General features: G+C 47.9%; 1 protein-coding gene across 5 annotated transcripts in view; it reads left to right on the plus strand.

Moving 5' to 3' along the window:
• TRPM2 (transient receptor potential cation channel subfamily M member 2) overlaps positions 1–15,400 on the plus strand; it is a 2,537,250-nt gene that overhangs the window by 2,285,644 nt on the left and 236,206 nt on the right. For all 5 annotated transcript variants that reach the window (XM_075317785.1, XM_075317788.1, XM_075317787.1 and 2 more), the window contains one exon: positions 13,361–13,462. In XM_075317785.1, the coding sequence (XP_075173900.1) occupies positions 13,361–13,462 (102 nt within the window). The remainder of the gene's footprint in view (positions 1–13,360; positions 13,463–15,400) is intronic.

Below are 15,400 nucleotides of genomic sequence, written 5' to 3' on the forward strand. Positions count from 1 at the left end.
GTGCAGCGTGTGGGCGTGTCTCACTGCAACCAATCATATTTGCCGGTGGGCGGGGAAAAGCAGGGAATACGAGATTGTTTAATGAGCGGCCGGCTTTTTTAAAAAAGGAAAAGCCGCTGGAGCAGAGTGAACGCCGTGCAGCGCCGGTGATCGGGGATCGGTGAGTATGAGAGAGGGGGGGACACTTCAGTCACTCGGGGGATTAGCGGTCACCGGTGAATCCTTCACCGGTGACCGCTAATCAGGACGCTACACAGACAGAGCCGCGGAGTCGCTGTAAAGTCCCCTTTACACACTGAAACTTGCTAGCGATGCATGCTGCACAGCGGGAAACAAAGGACCTAGGAATGGTCCTGAACGATTTGTAGCGATCACAACTTCACAGCAGGGGCCAGGTCGCTGATAGGTTTCACACACTGCAATGTCGCTGGGGAGGTCGCTGTAACGTCACAAAACCGGTGACGTTACAGCGATGTCGTTTGCGATGTTGCAGTGTGTAAACCCAGCTTAAGGAAAGGGGTACATGCCAGTTCACAGGTAAAACTGCACTACACCCATTGCTAGGCACACACTGGGACCAGGGACAGTGGCAGTAACCCTCCCATGCTGCATGCTGGGAGGGGTCATAAGACCCATCCCTGCTCCCATAGGGTGGTAGATTAGCAATCGGGGGGTGGGAAGAGCCAGCCGAGTGTAGAGCAGAGAGGAAGGTCAGAGTTTCAGTTTACCTCAGAGAGTGAGAGAGTGAGGAGACAGCATGTAGCTGTGAAAGAGAAAGGAGCTCTGTGAGTTCAGAGTGTCCGCAACAGAGAAAGAAAGCAACAGAGAAAGAGAGAAACAGAGAGTAGAAGAAGAGCTCTATTCAGGCAGGAGGTAAAGAAAGAAGAAAGTGACGCCTCCTGGTGAAGACCCTGGGACTCGGAGGGTCCAGGTGACACCAAGCAGGGAACGAAGGGATTCCAGGGCCACAGATAGCTTCAGAGCTGGTGGCCAGTGAAGTCAGCTGAGAAAGGACACAATTAGAGGGGTGCACTGGCATCAACCCCCAGATCTACCCGGGATCGGCGGAGGTCCCTGACGGTGGTCCCAGCAGTCCAAAGGCTCCTGCAGGCCTTGACAAAAACTGTGAGTAAAGACCTTGAAACTGCACCCCTGGTGTTGCCTCAGTTATTTCTCTGCATAGACACTAATAAGCACCAACTGTGCCCCGGGGCACCGCTCCACCTGTGGGGAGCAGTACCATACTAGCTGCCATTCCATCACCCCGGAGGCCTCATACAGCAGCGGCGGCTTTATAGCCGCATACCACAGGTGGCGTTACGAACAAAAACTTTAATTACTCCCAAGTCTCCAGCCACTTTAACTGACACCCACCAGGGCCACGGAGTCGGGCCCCACCACCACTGACGACCCCCGGACTAGTCCGGCCCGGCATCGGGTGTCCCACAGCCCTGGGTTGGGCGAGTCAACTTTCGCGTCACGAACAGGATTTCGTGCCCGAACTCACCGGGTACTGTGCGCCTGAAAAGACTGTGTTTTATTGTATGAAAAACTGCCGCCGCCATTAGCACTGCTGAGCGCAGGAAGAAAGGGGGTGTGCCCGAAAAAGAGCGCGAAGGGAGCGCACCATCAGAGCAAAAAGCCGTTAACCCCGTGCGACTCAGAAGGGAATTTGAAAAGAAAGCAGAGCCTGGTAAGGTCCACTAAGGAGAAGTCGACTTACCGGCCGGAGAACGAGGATCACGAAAAGACCAAGGGGGGAGCAAATGTCTGCGTTCAGCCCTGTCGGCAGCATGGCGGGACTCCGAAGTGGAAGAGGCGGAGTGGCCTTTGATGTGGAGGATCGCAGCCCGAGTGAGCTCCCCGCGGGGACCGCTGCCTGGTTGGAGCGGGAGCTGGGTCGATTTTGCGTCCGGGTGAGAGCACAGACACTGCAGCAGGTGCTCGACTGGAAGGCGGAAGTCCGGAGGATGGTCGCCGCGGTGTGGGCCCAGGAACAGAGGGCCGCCGCAGCAGCCGTGTCACGTGAAGATAAAGCCACGCAGACCCCCACGGCATCCCTCCTCAGCTGGGAGCCAGGACCCGACAGCACCGTGACGAGTGAGCCCTGTGAAGCACCACTCCGGAATCAAGAGGTACCGTGTACACTGCCCCCGCCACCGTTCCCGCTGGAGGTTCAGAGCCCGGGGATTTATTGTGCCTGGAGAAGAAGTCCGGTGTCCTGTACGACAGTGGCACAGTATGGTCCCCTGCAATGGTAACCGCATCCGTAAGTTAACCCCTGAAGTTAAACGTTCGAGTTGAACGTTTTAAAGGATCTGCTCCAGAAATAATGCCTCCTGCCTTTGTTGAACGTCCCTAAGTTCTCCAGGAGACGCCACCCAGCACAAGAGGTGGAAGGAGGAGGACCTTGTCTGACTTGTTGACCGTCGCTGGGTCGGAGTCCCAGTGGGCGCCATCAAGGGTCGGAGCCCCTGGTGGAGGACGACAAGGAGTTAATGGAGTCAGGACAGTACATAGCCCCTGAATGTCTGCCCATTGTTCTTTTCGAAGATGACACCCTATTCCTGAATCCTTGTCCCCTGTTCTTTTTGAAGATGACCCCCCCCTGTTTATGTGTTACCGGGCCACTGGACTGGAATGTGGTCCCTGGTGAATGTGTTATTTATGTGCCTCCCATAAAGGGATGTAAAGTCCTAAAGTTTTAATGTTTTATGCATAACTAAATTTTGCAGTTTCTTCCATTGTTTTTGTTGTTTCAGCCCGAGGACGTGCTGGGATTCGCTGTGGGGGAGTGTGGCGCCCCTGAGGCTTCCGTCGCCACAGAGACATTGCACCCCAGTCAGAGGTGTGATATCCCATCCTGGGTAAGGAAAGGGGTAAATGCCAGTTCACAGGTAAAACTGCACTACACCCATTGCTAGGCACACACTGGGACCAGGGACAGTGGCAGTAACCCTCCCATGCTGCATGCTGGGAGGGGTCATAAGACCCATCCCTGCTCCCATAGGGTGGTAGCTTAGCAACCGGGGGGTGGGAAGAGCCAGCCGAGTGTAGAGCAGAGAGGAAGGTCAGAGTTTCAGTTTACCTCAGAGAGTGAGAGAGTGAGGAGACAGCATGTAACTGTGAAAGAGAAAGGAGCTCTGTGAGTTCAGAGTGTCCGCAACAGAGAAAGAAAGCAACAGAGAAGGAGAGAAACAGAGAGTAGAAGAAGAGCTCTATTCAGGCAGGAGCTAAAGAAAGAAGAAAGTGACGCTTCCTGGTGAAGACCCTGGGACTCGGAGGGTCCAGGTGACACCAAGCAGGGAACGAAGGGATTCCAGGGCCACAGATAGCTTCAGAGCTGGTGGCCAGTGAAGTCAGCTGAGAAAGGACACAATTAGAGGGGTGCACTGGCATCAACCCCCAGATCTACCCGGGATCGGCGGAGGTCCCTGACGGTGGTCCCAGCAGTCCAAAGGCTCCTGCAGGCCTTGACAAGAACTGTGAGTAAAGACCTTGAAACTGCACCCCTGGTGTTACCTCAGTTATTTCTCTGCATAGACACTAATAAGCACCAACTGTGCCCCAGGGCACCGCTCCACCTGTGGGGAGCAGTACCATACTAGCTGCCATTCCATCACGCCGGAGGCCTCGTACAGCAGCGGCAGCTTTATAGCTGCATACCACAGGTGGCGTCACGAACAAAAACTTTAATTACTCCCAAGTCTCCAGCCACTTTAACTGACACCCACCAGGGCCACGGAGTCGGGCCCCGCCACCACTGACGACCCCCGGACTAGTCCGGCCCGGCACCGGGTGTCCCACAGCCCTGGGGTGGGTGAGTCAGTTTAATAATTAAGCACACCTTATATAGAGTGTTGATGTCATTACACCACACCCCTCCTCATTACAGAGATGCACATCACCTGATTTACTTAATTGGTAGTTTGCTCTCAAGCTTATACAGCTTGGAGTAGGACAACATGTATAAAAAGTGTCATGTGATCAAAATACTCATTTGCCAATAATTCTGCACACAGTGTATACTTTCTGAAATACAGGCAAGTAAAGTTTGTGCAATGCACTGTTATTTGATGAGAGGTGCAACAGAATGTCTAATAGGTGGGTTGGGTTTTACTAGTTATTCCTGCCCCTGTCTGCCTGCCTGTTATCTAATATATAAAGCTGAATGTGTGTGTATGTGTGTGTGTGTGTGTGTGTGTGTGTGTGTGTGTGTATGTCCAGGATTGGCATCCGCACCGTCGCAGCTACAGCCACAAAATTTTGCACACTCACACTTCTGGACCCCGAGAGCGTCATAGGCTATGTTTTGAAGGGAAATTTTAACCCCACTCTTAACAGTTATTCGCCAAAAAACCTGCCTCCGTTAAAGCGAATTGAGCTCGGAGCCACAGTGCAGCCAGAACTTCAGAAGAATGCGCAGCCACGCCCTTATATGGAATGTTGGCATGTCACAATGCAGCCAGGGAAAGAGACAGACACAGACAGGGTAAGAAACAGACATAGACAAGGTAAGAGACAGACACAAAGAGATAGACACAGACAAAGATACAGACTGACAGGGAAAGAGACTGACAGGGAAAGAGAGGGAATATGACAGACAGGGAAAGTGACAGACAGGGAAAGTGACAGACAGGGAAAGTGACAGAGATAGATAGACAGGGAAAGAGATAGATATACAAACAGGGAAAGAGATTGAGACAGACGGAGAAAGAGACAGACAGGGAAAGAGACAGACAGACAAAGAGATAGAGAGAGAGAGAGAGACAGAGAGATATATACAGAGGGGGAGACAGACAGAGAATGGGAGAGAAACAGAGAGACAGTTACTATTCCAGGCAGCGCCGGGTGCTATCTTGTGAGGCGAAATTTTAACCCCGCGCGTTCCAATTTACCAATCAATTTTGCCCCTATCTACATAATGGGGAAAAAGTGAAACGAAAAGTGTTGGGGGCAAATTGACAGCTGCCAGATGTGAACTAGGGGGACTTAAAGAATGAGAGTGATGGCGCCAAAGAGTATATACCGTACAGTTGCTAAGGTGGGGCTCCGACATGGGATACTCACCACACTCGGGGATATGAACACACACACAAAATGCGCCACACACTACCACGTGCTTGAACACATATACCACCCTCAGCACACATCTCACCACACATACACCAACCTCGCCTCGAAGGTTGAACTAGATGGACCTAGGTCTTTTTTCAACCTAAGTAACTATGTAACTATGTAACATAATTACTCTAAAACACACACAAGTCTGGTATTATCCTTCAAAAATAAAAATCTGATTAATAAGCAGCCAAACTACAAGAACAACAAATGTACCATATAGGAAATACGGCAGCTGTCAGTCACATGACCTGTCTATTATGTGTATGTGTGAGCTAATATATACTGTCAGGGGGGGAAGGTTTTCTGTTGCCTGGAGATTTATCAGGCTGCCAATAGCAACCAATCATAGCTTAGCTTCTATTTTGCTACAGTTAATTAATCTGAGCTCTGATTGGTTAATATAGGCAACAATTTAATAATTACATTTATATCTATTTGTTTTGTGTTTTTTGTGTGCAGAATACATTTTTCTTAATACATTCTATTTTGTTAACAGCAGTTATTAACCCGGGCGCAGCCGGGTAGTACAGCTACCGTGTTTCCCCGAAAATAAGACGTCCCCCGAAAATAAGACATCCCAGGAGTTTTCAGGGAAGCTTTAATATAAGACATCCCCTGAAAATAAGACATAGCTGCGGTCAATAATGAAGTGTCATGCAGCGGTGAAAGAGTTAAAGACACTGCAAGACACTTCATTATAGGTAGCGGGCACCCCCAGAAGAGAGAAGACAGAAGAAAGAAGACCCTCGATCATACTCACCAGACGCCGACCGGGAGCAGGTGAGCGCATCAAGGTCCTGCAGCCGCGGAACACACGCACACACAAACACACACATAGGAACAGACGACACACACATCAGATCACACTCACTCACTCTCACACACACATCAGATCACACTCACTCAGTCTCACACACACATCAGATCGCATCCACACACTCACAACATCCAGTTATGTCGCTTGCTTCTCGGCGGCGATACTGTGCGTGCAGTGACCTTCCAGGACCTGCCGGAGGATCACATGGCCGGAAGCATGTGGTATCTCCGGATGTTGTGAGTGTGTGAGCGCGTATGTGCGATATCGTCAGTGTGTGTGTGAGTGTATGCGATCAGATGTGTGCGTGTATGCTGTCTGATGTGTGAGTGTGGTCTGATGTGTGTGTGTGAGTGTATGCGATCGGATCTGTGAGTGTTGGCAGAGGAGCACGGCGTGCAGCACAGCTGCTGGGACCACCCACCGGAGGGCACAGGGAGAAGTGGGTTGTGTGTGTGTGAGTATATGCGATCAGGTGTGTGCGTGTATACTGTCTGATGTGTGACTGTGTGTGAACGTAAGCGATCGGATCTGTGAGTGTCGGCAGGAGGCAGAGGAGCACGGCGTGCAGCACAGCTGCTGGGATCGTGGGGTGGGTAGGAAGAAGTGGGATGGGTGTGTGTTTGTGTGTGAGTGAGTGTGATCTGATGTGTGTGTGTGTGTGTGTGTGTGAGATCTGATGTCAGCCAGACGCAGGGGAGCACAGCTGCAGGGAGATCACAGGGAGAAGTGTGTGTGTGTGTGTGTGTGTGTGTGTGTGTGTGTGTGTGTGTGTGTGTGTGTGTGTGAGAGAGATCTGATGTCAGCCAGACGCAGGGGAGGCATGCAGCGTACCTGATGGGAGATCACAGGAGGATCTGGGAGCCATACAGATGCCCTGGGCTGGTAAGTATGACGATCCTGGGATGGGGGGTCTGCTTTTTGTAGGGGGTAAACTTACCCCCAACCATGTCTCCTCGAGAATAAGACACACCCTGAAAATAAGACAGTGCTTTTTCAGGGCAAAAAAAAATATAAGACGGTGTCTTATTTTCGGGGAAACAGGGTAGTTTTTATTATTACTAGATGGTGGCCCGATTCTAATGCATTGGGTATTCTAGAATTTATTGTGTAGTTAATGTATGATTTTTGACTAATAATGGATGGAAGACACAATATATTTTTGGTCAAAGATAAATTTTATTGTTTAAAAATTGTGAATGTTTAACATGAAGATGTATCTGTATGTAACTAAATATTGTTGGGAACTAACTGCATTAACAATATACTGTGTGATTTAGCAATATCATTGAAAAATATTCTTGTACACGACATTGCGTGTGAAAACCTTGTCACTATCTTTTAGTAATTTGCCTTGTATTGGTGTGTCCAAAACTTGCATTTTGACGTTGGCTCGTTTTTGAACTCGTGAAAAGGCTATGTACAGTTGGCCATGTCCAAAAACGGGCTCAGGGAGATAAATGCCAATACAATGAAGAGTTTGACCTTGTGACTTGTTGATTGTCTTGGCAAATGCTGGTTTGAGGGGAAACTGTCGTCGACGAAGCCTAAATGGAAGGTGGGTGTCGGAAGGACATAAAACAATGCGTGGAATGAAGACTTCATCTCCTTGTGCAGATACAGTGATTCCTCTGGCTTGAGTTACGTGAGAATGCATTCTAGTAACAATAAGGCGAGTTCCATTACAGAGATCCTTTTTTGTATTGAGATCGCGCAGCAACATGATGATTGGTCCAACTTTCAATTGAAGTCTGTGTGATGGCATTCCTGATGGCGTTAGACTATTTAAAAATTCAACTGGATAGTGCTCTCGTTCGTCCTCATTGTCTTCATCCACTGAATCATCGCTTTTGTACAACATATACTGTCCCCCCATCGTGGTATAAACAGGATCTTTGTGTATGCAGCATCCTGGACTGTGTCCCATCCTGGTATAGGCTCCATCCTTGTATGGCCCTCATCCTGGTATGCGGGCTGATGCTTTAATGTGGCCCCATGCTGGTATGTGCCCCCATCGTGGTGCAGCCACCATCCTGACATGTGCCCCCATCCTAGTCTGTGTGCACAATCTAGTGTAGGCAGCCTCCCTGTATAGGCACCATCCAGAATGTTTCCTAAGATGTCCCTTGTACTTGTCTGCCAGCTGCTTGCTCCTGTGCGGAGTCCGCTCCGCTTTTCCACTGTGGCCGGCGGTGAGTTGCAGGCTGTGGCGTTGGGAAATGTGAGTTGGCCTTGTACATGGACTGATGCTGTGATGTGGCCCCATGCTGGTATGTGCCCCCATCGTGGTGTAGCCACCATCCTGAGATGTGCCCCCATCGTGGTATAGGTAGGTTCCTTGTGTATGCAGCAGTCTTTGTCGCATCCGGGTATAGTCTCCATCCTTGTATGGCCCCCATCCTGGTATGTGGGTTGATGCTGGTATGTGGCCCCATCCTGGTATGTGGCCCCATAGTGGTATAGGCAGGATCCTTGTGTATGCAGCATCCTGGTCTGTGTCCCATCCAGGTATAGTCTCCATTCTTGTATGGCCCCCCATCCTGGTAAGTGGGTTGATGCTAGTATGTGGCCCCCATCCTGGTATGTGGCCCCATCATGGTATAGGCAGGATACTTATGTATGCAGCATCCTGGTCTCTGTCCCATCCTGGTATAGTCTCCATCCTTGTATGATCACCTTCCTGGTATGTGGGGGTGTTTGTGTTGCATGGTGTGTGTATGTGGGGTGATGTGTGCTTGTTGTGAGGGGGTGTTTTGTGCGGTGTGTATTTGTATGTGTGCCGTGGTGTGTGTGTGGGGGCGTGTGATTGAGGGGGGACGTGTGTGTGTTGGGGACCTTCTGTGCGGCTGTGTGTGTGTGCGCCCGTGTGTGGGTGGTTGTGTGTGTGTGTATTTCACAGCGGAGTGTGCGTGGTGGTTTGTGTGTGCCGGTGTGTGTGTTTGTGTTGGGCTGTGTGTGAGTCGTGGTGTGTGTGTGTGTGGCTTCATTTCCGGCTGGCCATAAATAGTAATGATTGGCACATGAGCACTCCAGATGCAGCTCTCCCACTTACCACCAATGAATGCAGGGGAAGCACATGGCTACTTAAATATTAACACTGCAGTGAATGTTAAGTAGCCGCTCATGAATAGTAATGAGCAGCTCATGAATAGTAATGAGCGGCTCCTTCACATTCACAGCAGTGTTAATCTTTAAGTAGCCATGTGCTTCCCCTGCATTTATTGTTGGTTAGTAGGAGAGCTGCGTCCCGGAGTGCTGGGTTCCTAGTGTACTACAGCTGCATCTCCTCCTGTCCCCGTCCCTCTATGTGTCTCTGTGGCGTGGGGAAGTCCTGCGATGCCGCAGCTGTGTCTTCTCCAGTCCCCGTCCCTCTATGGGTCTCTGTGGCGCGGGGAACATAAGGATAAGGCTGCACATCAAAGTTAGATAATAGTATAATGCTATAAGCATACCGAAAAACATTGAAGCATACAATGAAAAATGCCACTTGCTAACTTGAAAGTGTGAATAATGAAATGCATACCTGCCATGAATATTAGGAAAAAGGAGATATTTAGCAATCGCATTGATCAATGTAACTGAGCCCCAAAAACTCGTCAAGGTATATCTCTATATTGGGGTCCCTAGCTCTATGACCCTAACTGTGTGTCATCTCATTGCAATTAAAATAAAAACTGCTATGTGTGGAGAGGGGTAACCAAGGACTTTCTTATATAGGAGATGGAAAAAACATGTCCGAAAGGGGCGGAGCTGTGTTCACATTCAGAAAAAAATTTCATAATACTAAATAGGATAACTGAAGTGAGCACTAATATATTTTATGAGTGCAAGCCAAAAAAATACATAGTACATAAAGATAAGGCTACACATCAAAGTTAGATAATAGTATAATGCTATAAGCACACTGAAAAACATTGAAGCATACAATGAAAAATGCCACTTGCTAACTTGAAAGTGTGAATAATGAAATGCATACCTGCCATGAATATTAGGAAAAAGGAGATATTTAGCAATCGCATTGATCAATGTAACTGAGCCCCAAAACCTCGTCAAGGTATATCTCTATATTGGGGACCCTAGCTCAATGTTTTTTGGTGTGCTTATAGCATTATACTATTATCTAACTTTGATGTGCAGCCTTATCTTTATGTACTATGTATTTTTTGGCTTGCACTCATAAAATATATTAGTGCTCACTTCAGTTATCCTATTTGGTATTATGAAGTTTTTTTTCTGAATGTGAACACAGCTCCACCCCTTTTGGCCATGTTTTTTCCATCTCCTATATAAGAAAGTCCTTGGTTACCCCTCTCCACACACAGCAGTTTTTAATTGCAATGAGATGACACACAATTAGGGTCATAGAGAATTATGTACTATATATTCTGTGGCGCGGGGAAGCCCTGCGATGCTGCAGCTGCATCTCCTCCGGTTCCCGTCTCTCTGTGTCTCTGTGGCGTAGGGCGCTTTCACACTTGCGTTCAGCGCAATCTGCTGCTATGGAGAATAGTGCAGTCCGTTAATGCACTGCGCTATTCTCCATACACTTGTATTGACGACGAACCGTAACGCAAGTGTCTGCGTTGCATCCGCTGGACGATGCTGAGTCATTATTTTGACGCAGAGTCGGGCGGAGGGAACGCTGCATGTAGCGTTTTTTGGGTCGTGAAAATAACGCACCTTGACGGATTCCGTTAGAATCCGCCAAGGTGTCTAATGATTGTCTATGGTGGCGGATTCCGCCGCAATGCACTAAGCAGCGGAATCCGGTGACTGATTCCATCACGTTCTACAGAACAGGCTCAGCATGTCCAGCAGAACGATCAAAATCGTTTAAAATCACTCCTGGTCTCTCTCCCCTCTCTCAACCCCTCTCTCATACTCATTGATCACCGGCGCAGCACTGCACAGCTGTCACACTGCTCTGGTGGCTTCTCCTCTTTTGAAAATGCTGGCCGCTAATTATTCCATCTCGTCCCCCGCCCACCGGTGCCTATGATTGGTTGCAGTCAGACACGCCCCCCACTGAGTGACAGCTGTCTCACTGCAACCATTCACAACCGCCGATGGGCGGGTCTATATCGTGCAGTACAATAAAAAAATAAATAATTGAAAAAACCGGTGTGCGGTCCCCCCTAATTTTGATACCAACCAAGATCAAGCCACACAGCTGAAGGCTGGTATTCTCAGGATGGGGAGCCCCACGTTATGTGGAGGCCCCTAGCCTAAACAGATCAGCCATCAGCGTCCCGGAATTTCTGCATACATTAGATGCGACAGTCCCGGGACTCTACCCAGCTCATCCTGAGTTGCCCTGGTGCGTTGGCAATCGGGCTAATAAGGAGTTAATGGCAGCAGCCCATAGCTGCCACTAAGTCCTAGGTTAATCATGGCAGGCATCTCCCCGAGATACCTTCCATGATTAACCTGTAAGTTAAAGTAAATAAACACACATCCAAAAAATCCTTTATTTGGAATAATTAACAAAAAAACACCATCTTTCACCACTTTATTAAAATCCCCAAATATCCCTGCAGGTCCAATGTAATCCACAGAGGTCCCACGATGCTTTCAGCTCCGCTACATAAAGCTGACAGGAGCGGCAGTAGAACACCGTCGCTCTCTGTGAGCTCCACGCAGAAGCTGAAGTGAGTCGCACTGTTAGCGGGGACATCACTGAGGTAATGCCGGTGTGTGCGGTGATGGGTGGATAGTGCCGGTGTGCGGTGATGATCGGTGCAGTAATGCCGGTGTGTGTGCATTGATGATGGGGGCGGTAGTGTCGGGATGTGTGTGGTGATGATGGGTGCACTAGTGCTGGGGTGTGTGCGGTGATGATGGGGGTTGTAGTGACGGGGTGTGTGCGGTGATGATGGGTGCGGTAGTGCCGGTGTGTGCATGGTGATGATGGGTGCAGTAGTACCGTGGTGTGTGTGGTGATGATGGGTGTGGTAGTGCCAGTGTGTGCGGTGATGATGGGAGCGGTAATGACGGGGTGTGTGCAGTGGTGATGGGTGCGGTAGTGCCTGCGTGTGTGTGGTGATGATGGGTCGGGGCTTACTGTGCTCCGTCGCGTCGGGTGTAGGGAGCTTCCATAGCGGTGTCCCTTGTACCTGTCCGACGGCTGCGTCATGGCATTGTCAGGGTTTCGGCAAGTGGGCATGTCTTAATTGAGCGGTCGTTGCTGCTGATTGGGTGTGGGTAGAGTAAGGTGTGGGTGTGTGGGGGATGTGATGCAGGGCTGCTGCTGATGGGGTGAGGTGGAATGAGGGGTGGGTGTGTGGGGGGCTGTTTGGCCTGTTGGAGCTGTCTGGGCGTATGTTATGCGGTTTCAGCGTATGACGTCATTTCTTGGACAGAAAGACAGAGAGACGGAATAGGGCAATTATATATATAGATTATTATTATTATTATTAGAAGGGGGAGGAAGAAGAGAGGAAGGACAGGTGGGTGGAAGGACAGGCAGGCCCACAGGGATAGGAATAACCAGCTAAACCCAACCCACCTATTAGATATTCTATTACACCACTTGTCAAATAACAGTGCATTTCACAAACTTTCTTTGCCATATATGTTGGAGATAATACTTCCGTTCTCACAATTAAAGGTATGTTTAGAATCAGCATGATAGTGCCAGTATAGCACTGGCTTTAGTTTATGTATGAAAACCCTGGTAGTTGGTCCTTTTTTAACAGTTATCAATAATGAAATATTGGAAATTGCAAGGAATTCACTTTTTATTTGGAGGTGAAAAATTGTGTATAATGAATGATCACTTGCCTTGAATGATTGTAACAATATCTATATTACATTGATCCCAAAGCAAAGTATGTGAATATTAAAGTATAAATTGCTTACTAGGGTTGTCCATCACTAATTTCTTGCATAAAAAAAAATGTTTGAGGATATTTTTAAATATATATTATTAATGAACTTAATTCTCCATCGTTTCTCAGCAGTCTTTCTTTCGTCTGCTACTGGCCTCTCAGCTTCCTCTTACCATGATGTGGAAATGTGACCGCTGCAGTCAATCACTGGCTGTAAGCATGAACAGTTCGTCAATGCTGATGCCAGTGATTGGCAGCAGACGTCATATGTCCGTACGGCCAGAACTGAATATATAGAAACTGTGTTTGTACATAATACCAATAAACCGTCAGAGCAACATGCTAACAAGGAGCTACATGCCATATCCTGACCATAAGAGGAAGCTCAGAGAATGACAGGGTAAAAGGGCAGCACTACAGAGAAGCAGGGCGAGGGACGGGGGATAAGTAGGTCAGAATTTTTTTTTAAATTAATTATTATTATTATTTGGTAAACAACCCATTGTTTTCTTATTGGCAAGGTAACATAAAAGTCAAAATGCTTTCAGCAGAAATCATGATATGTCACTAATCATATTCATCTTTTTATCATCAGGGATCACTTGAACCAGGGGAAACACTTCCACACAAGCTAAAGAAGATCTTAAAACACAAATTCTTAGAGAAGTTTCAGCAATTGTTAAATGAAAGTATTGAAGTAAGATGGAATCCTTTGTTTATTCTATAACCATGTACTGTACACCACTTCCAGGCCTAAAAAAAGTGTAAGGATTGTAATAATGTTTTTCTTTTGAAAACCAAATCAGGCAATTAACTATTATTCAATTAAAGGTACATTCGGTTCAAAATCTATCTTACGCAATCAAAAACTATTGCCCATGGTAACAAATCAGATTGCTAATTACCAGTACATTTTCAAATCAGCTTTGAAGAAGAAAAAACTTGAATTTTGATAATTTGCGATGACCAAAACCTTAGTTTCTTGACTGAAGTAGTTTTTATACATTTTGATGTGACTTGTGTGACAAAATGTTTATCGAATAGGGATGAGCAGACCAGAATGGTTAAGTTCAGGCATTTGTGACTGACACCAGATGACCGGGTCTTGGACCCGAAAACAGACCTTAAACCAGTAAATAGGGTTCATTTTCAGGTTTTGTATCTGAATAAAGCTTGTTGAGAGGTTGCAGAGCAGCCAATCAGCAAACTTTTACAATGTGGGCACTTATGGCCCCATCTCAGCCATGTCAAGTATTGGCATGGCTGTGATTGGAGGGCATTATATGGGGTTGATGACAGCTATGATTTGTCAAATATCACAGCTGCCATCAAGCCCTACATTACTATTGGAGAGGAGTCTATGAGACACACCCATTACTAACTGTGTAAGTGAAAACAGATAAGCCCATAGAAAAATCTTTTATTTGAAATAAAAAATACAGACACCCTCATTCACTCCTTTATTACCCCAAAAAACATCTCTGCAGGTCAAACGTAATTCACATATATAGCACGACAATCCCAGCTCTGCTATATAGAGAGGCTGCAGTGATGAAATACATGATCTGTCACTGCAGCTTCTGGGGCCCACTGATGTGGTGCCCCTGAGGCTTCAGTCACCACAGGTTACTGCACCTCAGCTGAGGTGCAGTATTCATCCTGGGTATGGAAGAGGTCATTGCCGGTAAACACCATATTCCACACAACACATAGATAGTTGCCCTCCCACTGGGACTGGGCTAGTATAGGGTCCTGGGGGTGGCCATCATAAGGTATGAAACCTCCTACCCACTAGTTCAGCAACCCGGGGGGTGGAGCATCCTAAGGGGGAGTGAGGTGACAGAGACACACACTCAGACAGACAGACAAGAGACTGACACGGGAACAGTGGAAGACAATTGCTGGGGAGAGTGCTGCGCCATAGCTCCCTCAGGATCAAGCGCACAAAGCAGGGTGCGGAGCCCTAGCCTGTGTGGGTACTGCAAGTCCTACCAGTAGAATCTGCCGGGCAGAGGATTTCAAGTCTTCTGGCCCACACAAAGTGCCTGGGGCACAGCAGCATACTACAGACAGGAGCCCACAATCATGGGGAAGACTGCTGACTTGACAGATGTCCAGAAGGCAGTCATTGACACACTCCACAAGGAGGGTAAGCCACAAAAGGTCTTTGCTAAAGAAACTGGCTGTTCACAGAGTGCTGTATCCAAGCATATTAATGGAAGGTTGAGTGGAAGGAAAAAGAGTAGTAGAAAAAGGTGCACAAGCAACTGGGATAATCGCAGCCTTGATAGGATTGTTAACAATTTGGGTGAGATTCGCAAAGAGTGGACTGCTGCTGGAGTCAGTGCTTCAAGAACCACCACACAAAGACATATCCAGGACATGGGCTATAACTGTCGCATTTCTTGTGTCAAGCCACTCATTACCAAAAGTCAACGCCAGAATTATCTTGCCTGGGCCACTGAGAAGAAGAACTGGAATGTTGCTCAGTGGTCCAAGGTGTTGTTTTCATCTGAAAGTAAATTTTGCATTTCATTTGTAAATCAAGGTCCCAGAGTCTGGAGGAAGAATGGAGAGGCACACAATCCAAACTGCTTGAGATATAGTGTGAAGTTTCCACAATCAGTAATGGTTT

Source organism: Anomaloglossus baeobatrachus, chromosome 7, assembly GCF_048569485.1.
Source record: "Anomaloglossus baeobatrachus isolate aAnoBae1 chromosome 7, aAnoBae1.hap1, whole genome shotgun sequence".
Taxonomy (NCBI): domain Eukaryota; kingdom Metazoa; phylum Chordata; class Amphibia; order Anura; family Aromobatidae; genus Anomaloglossus; species Anomaloglossus baeobatrachus.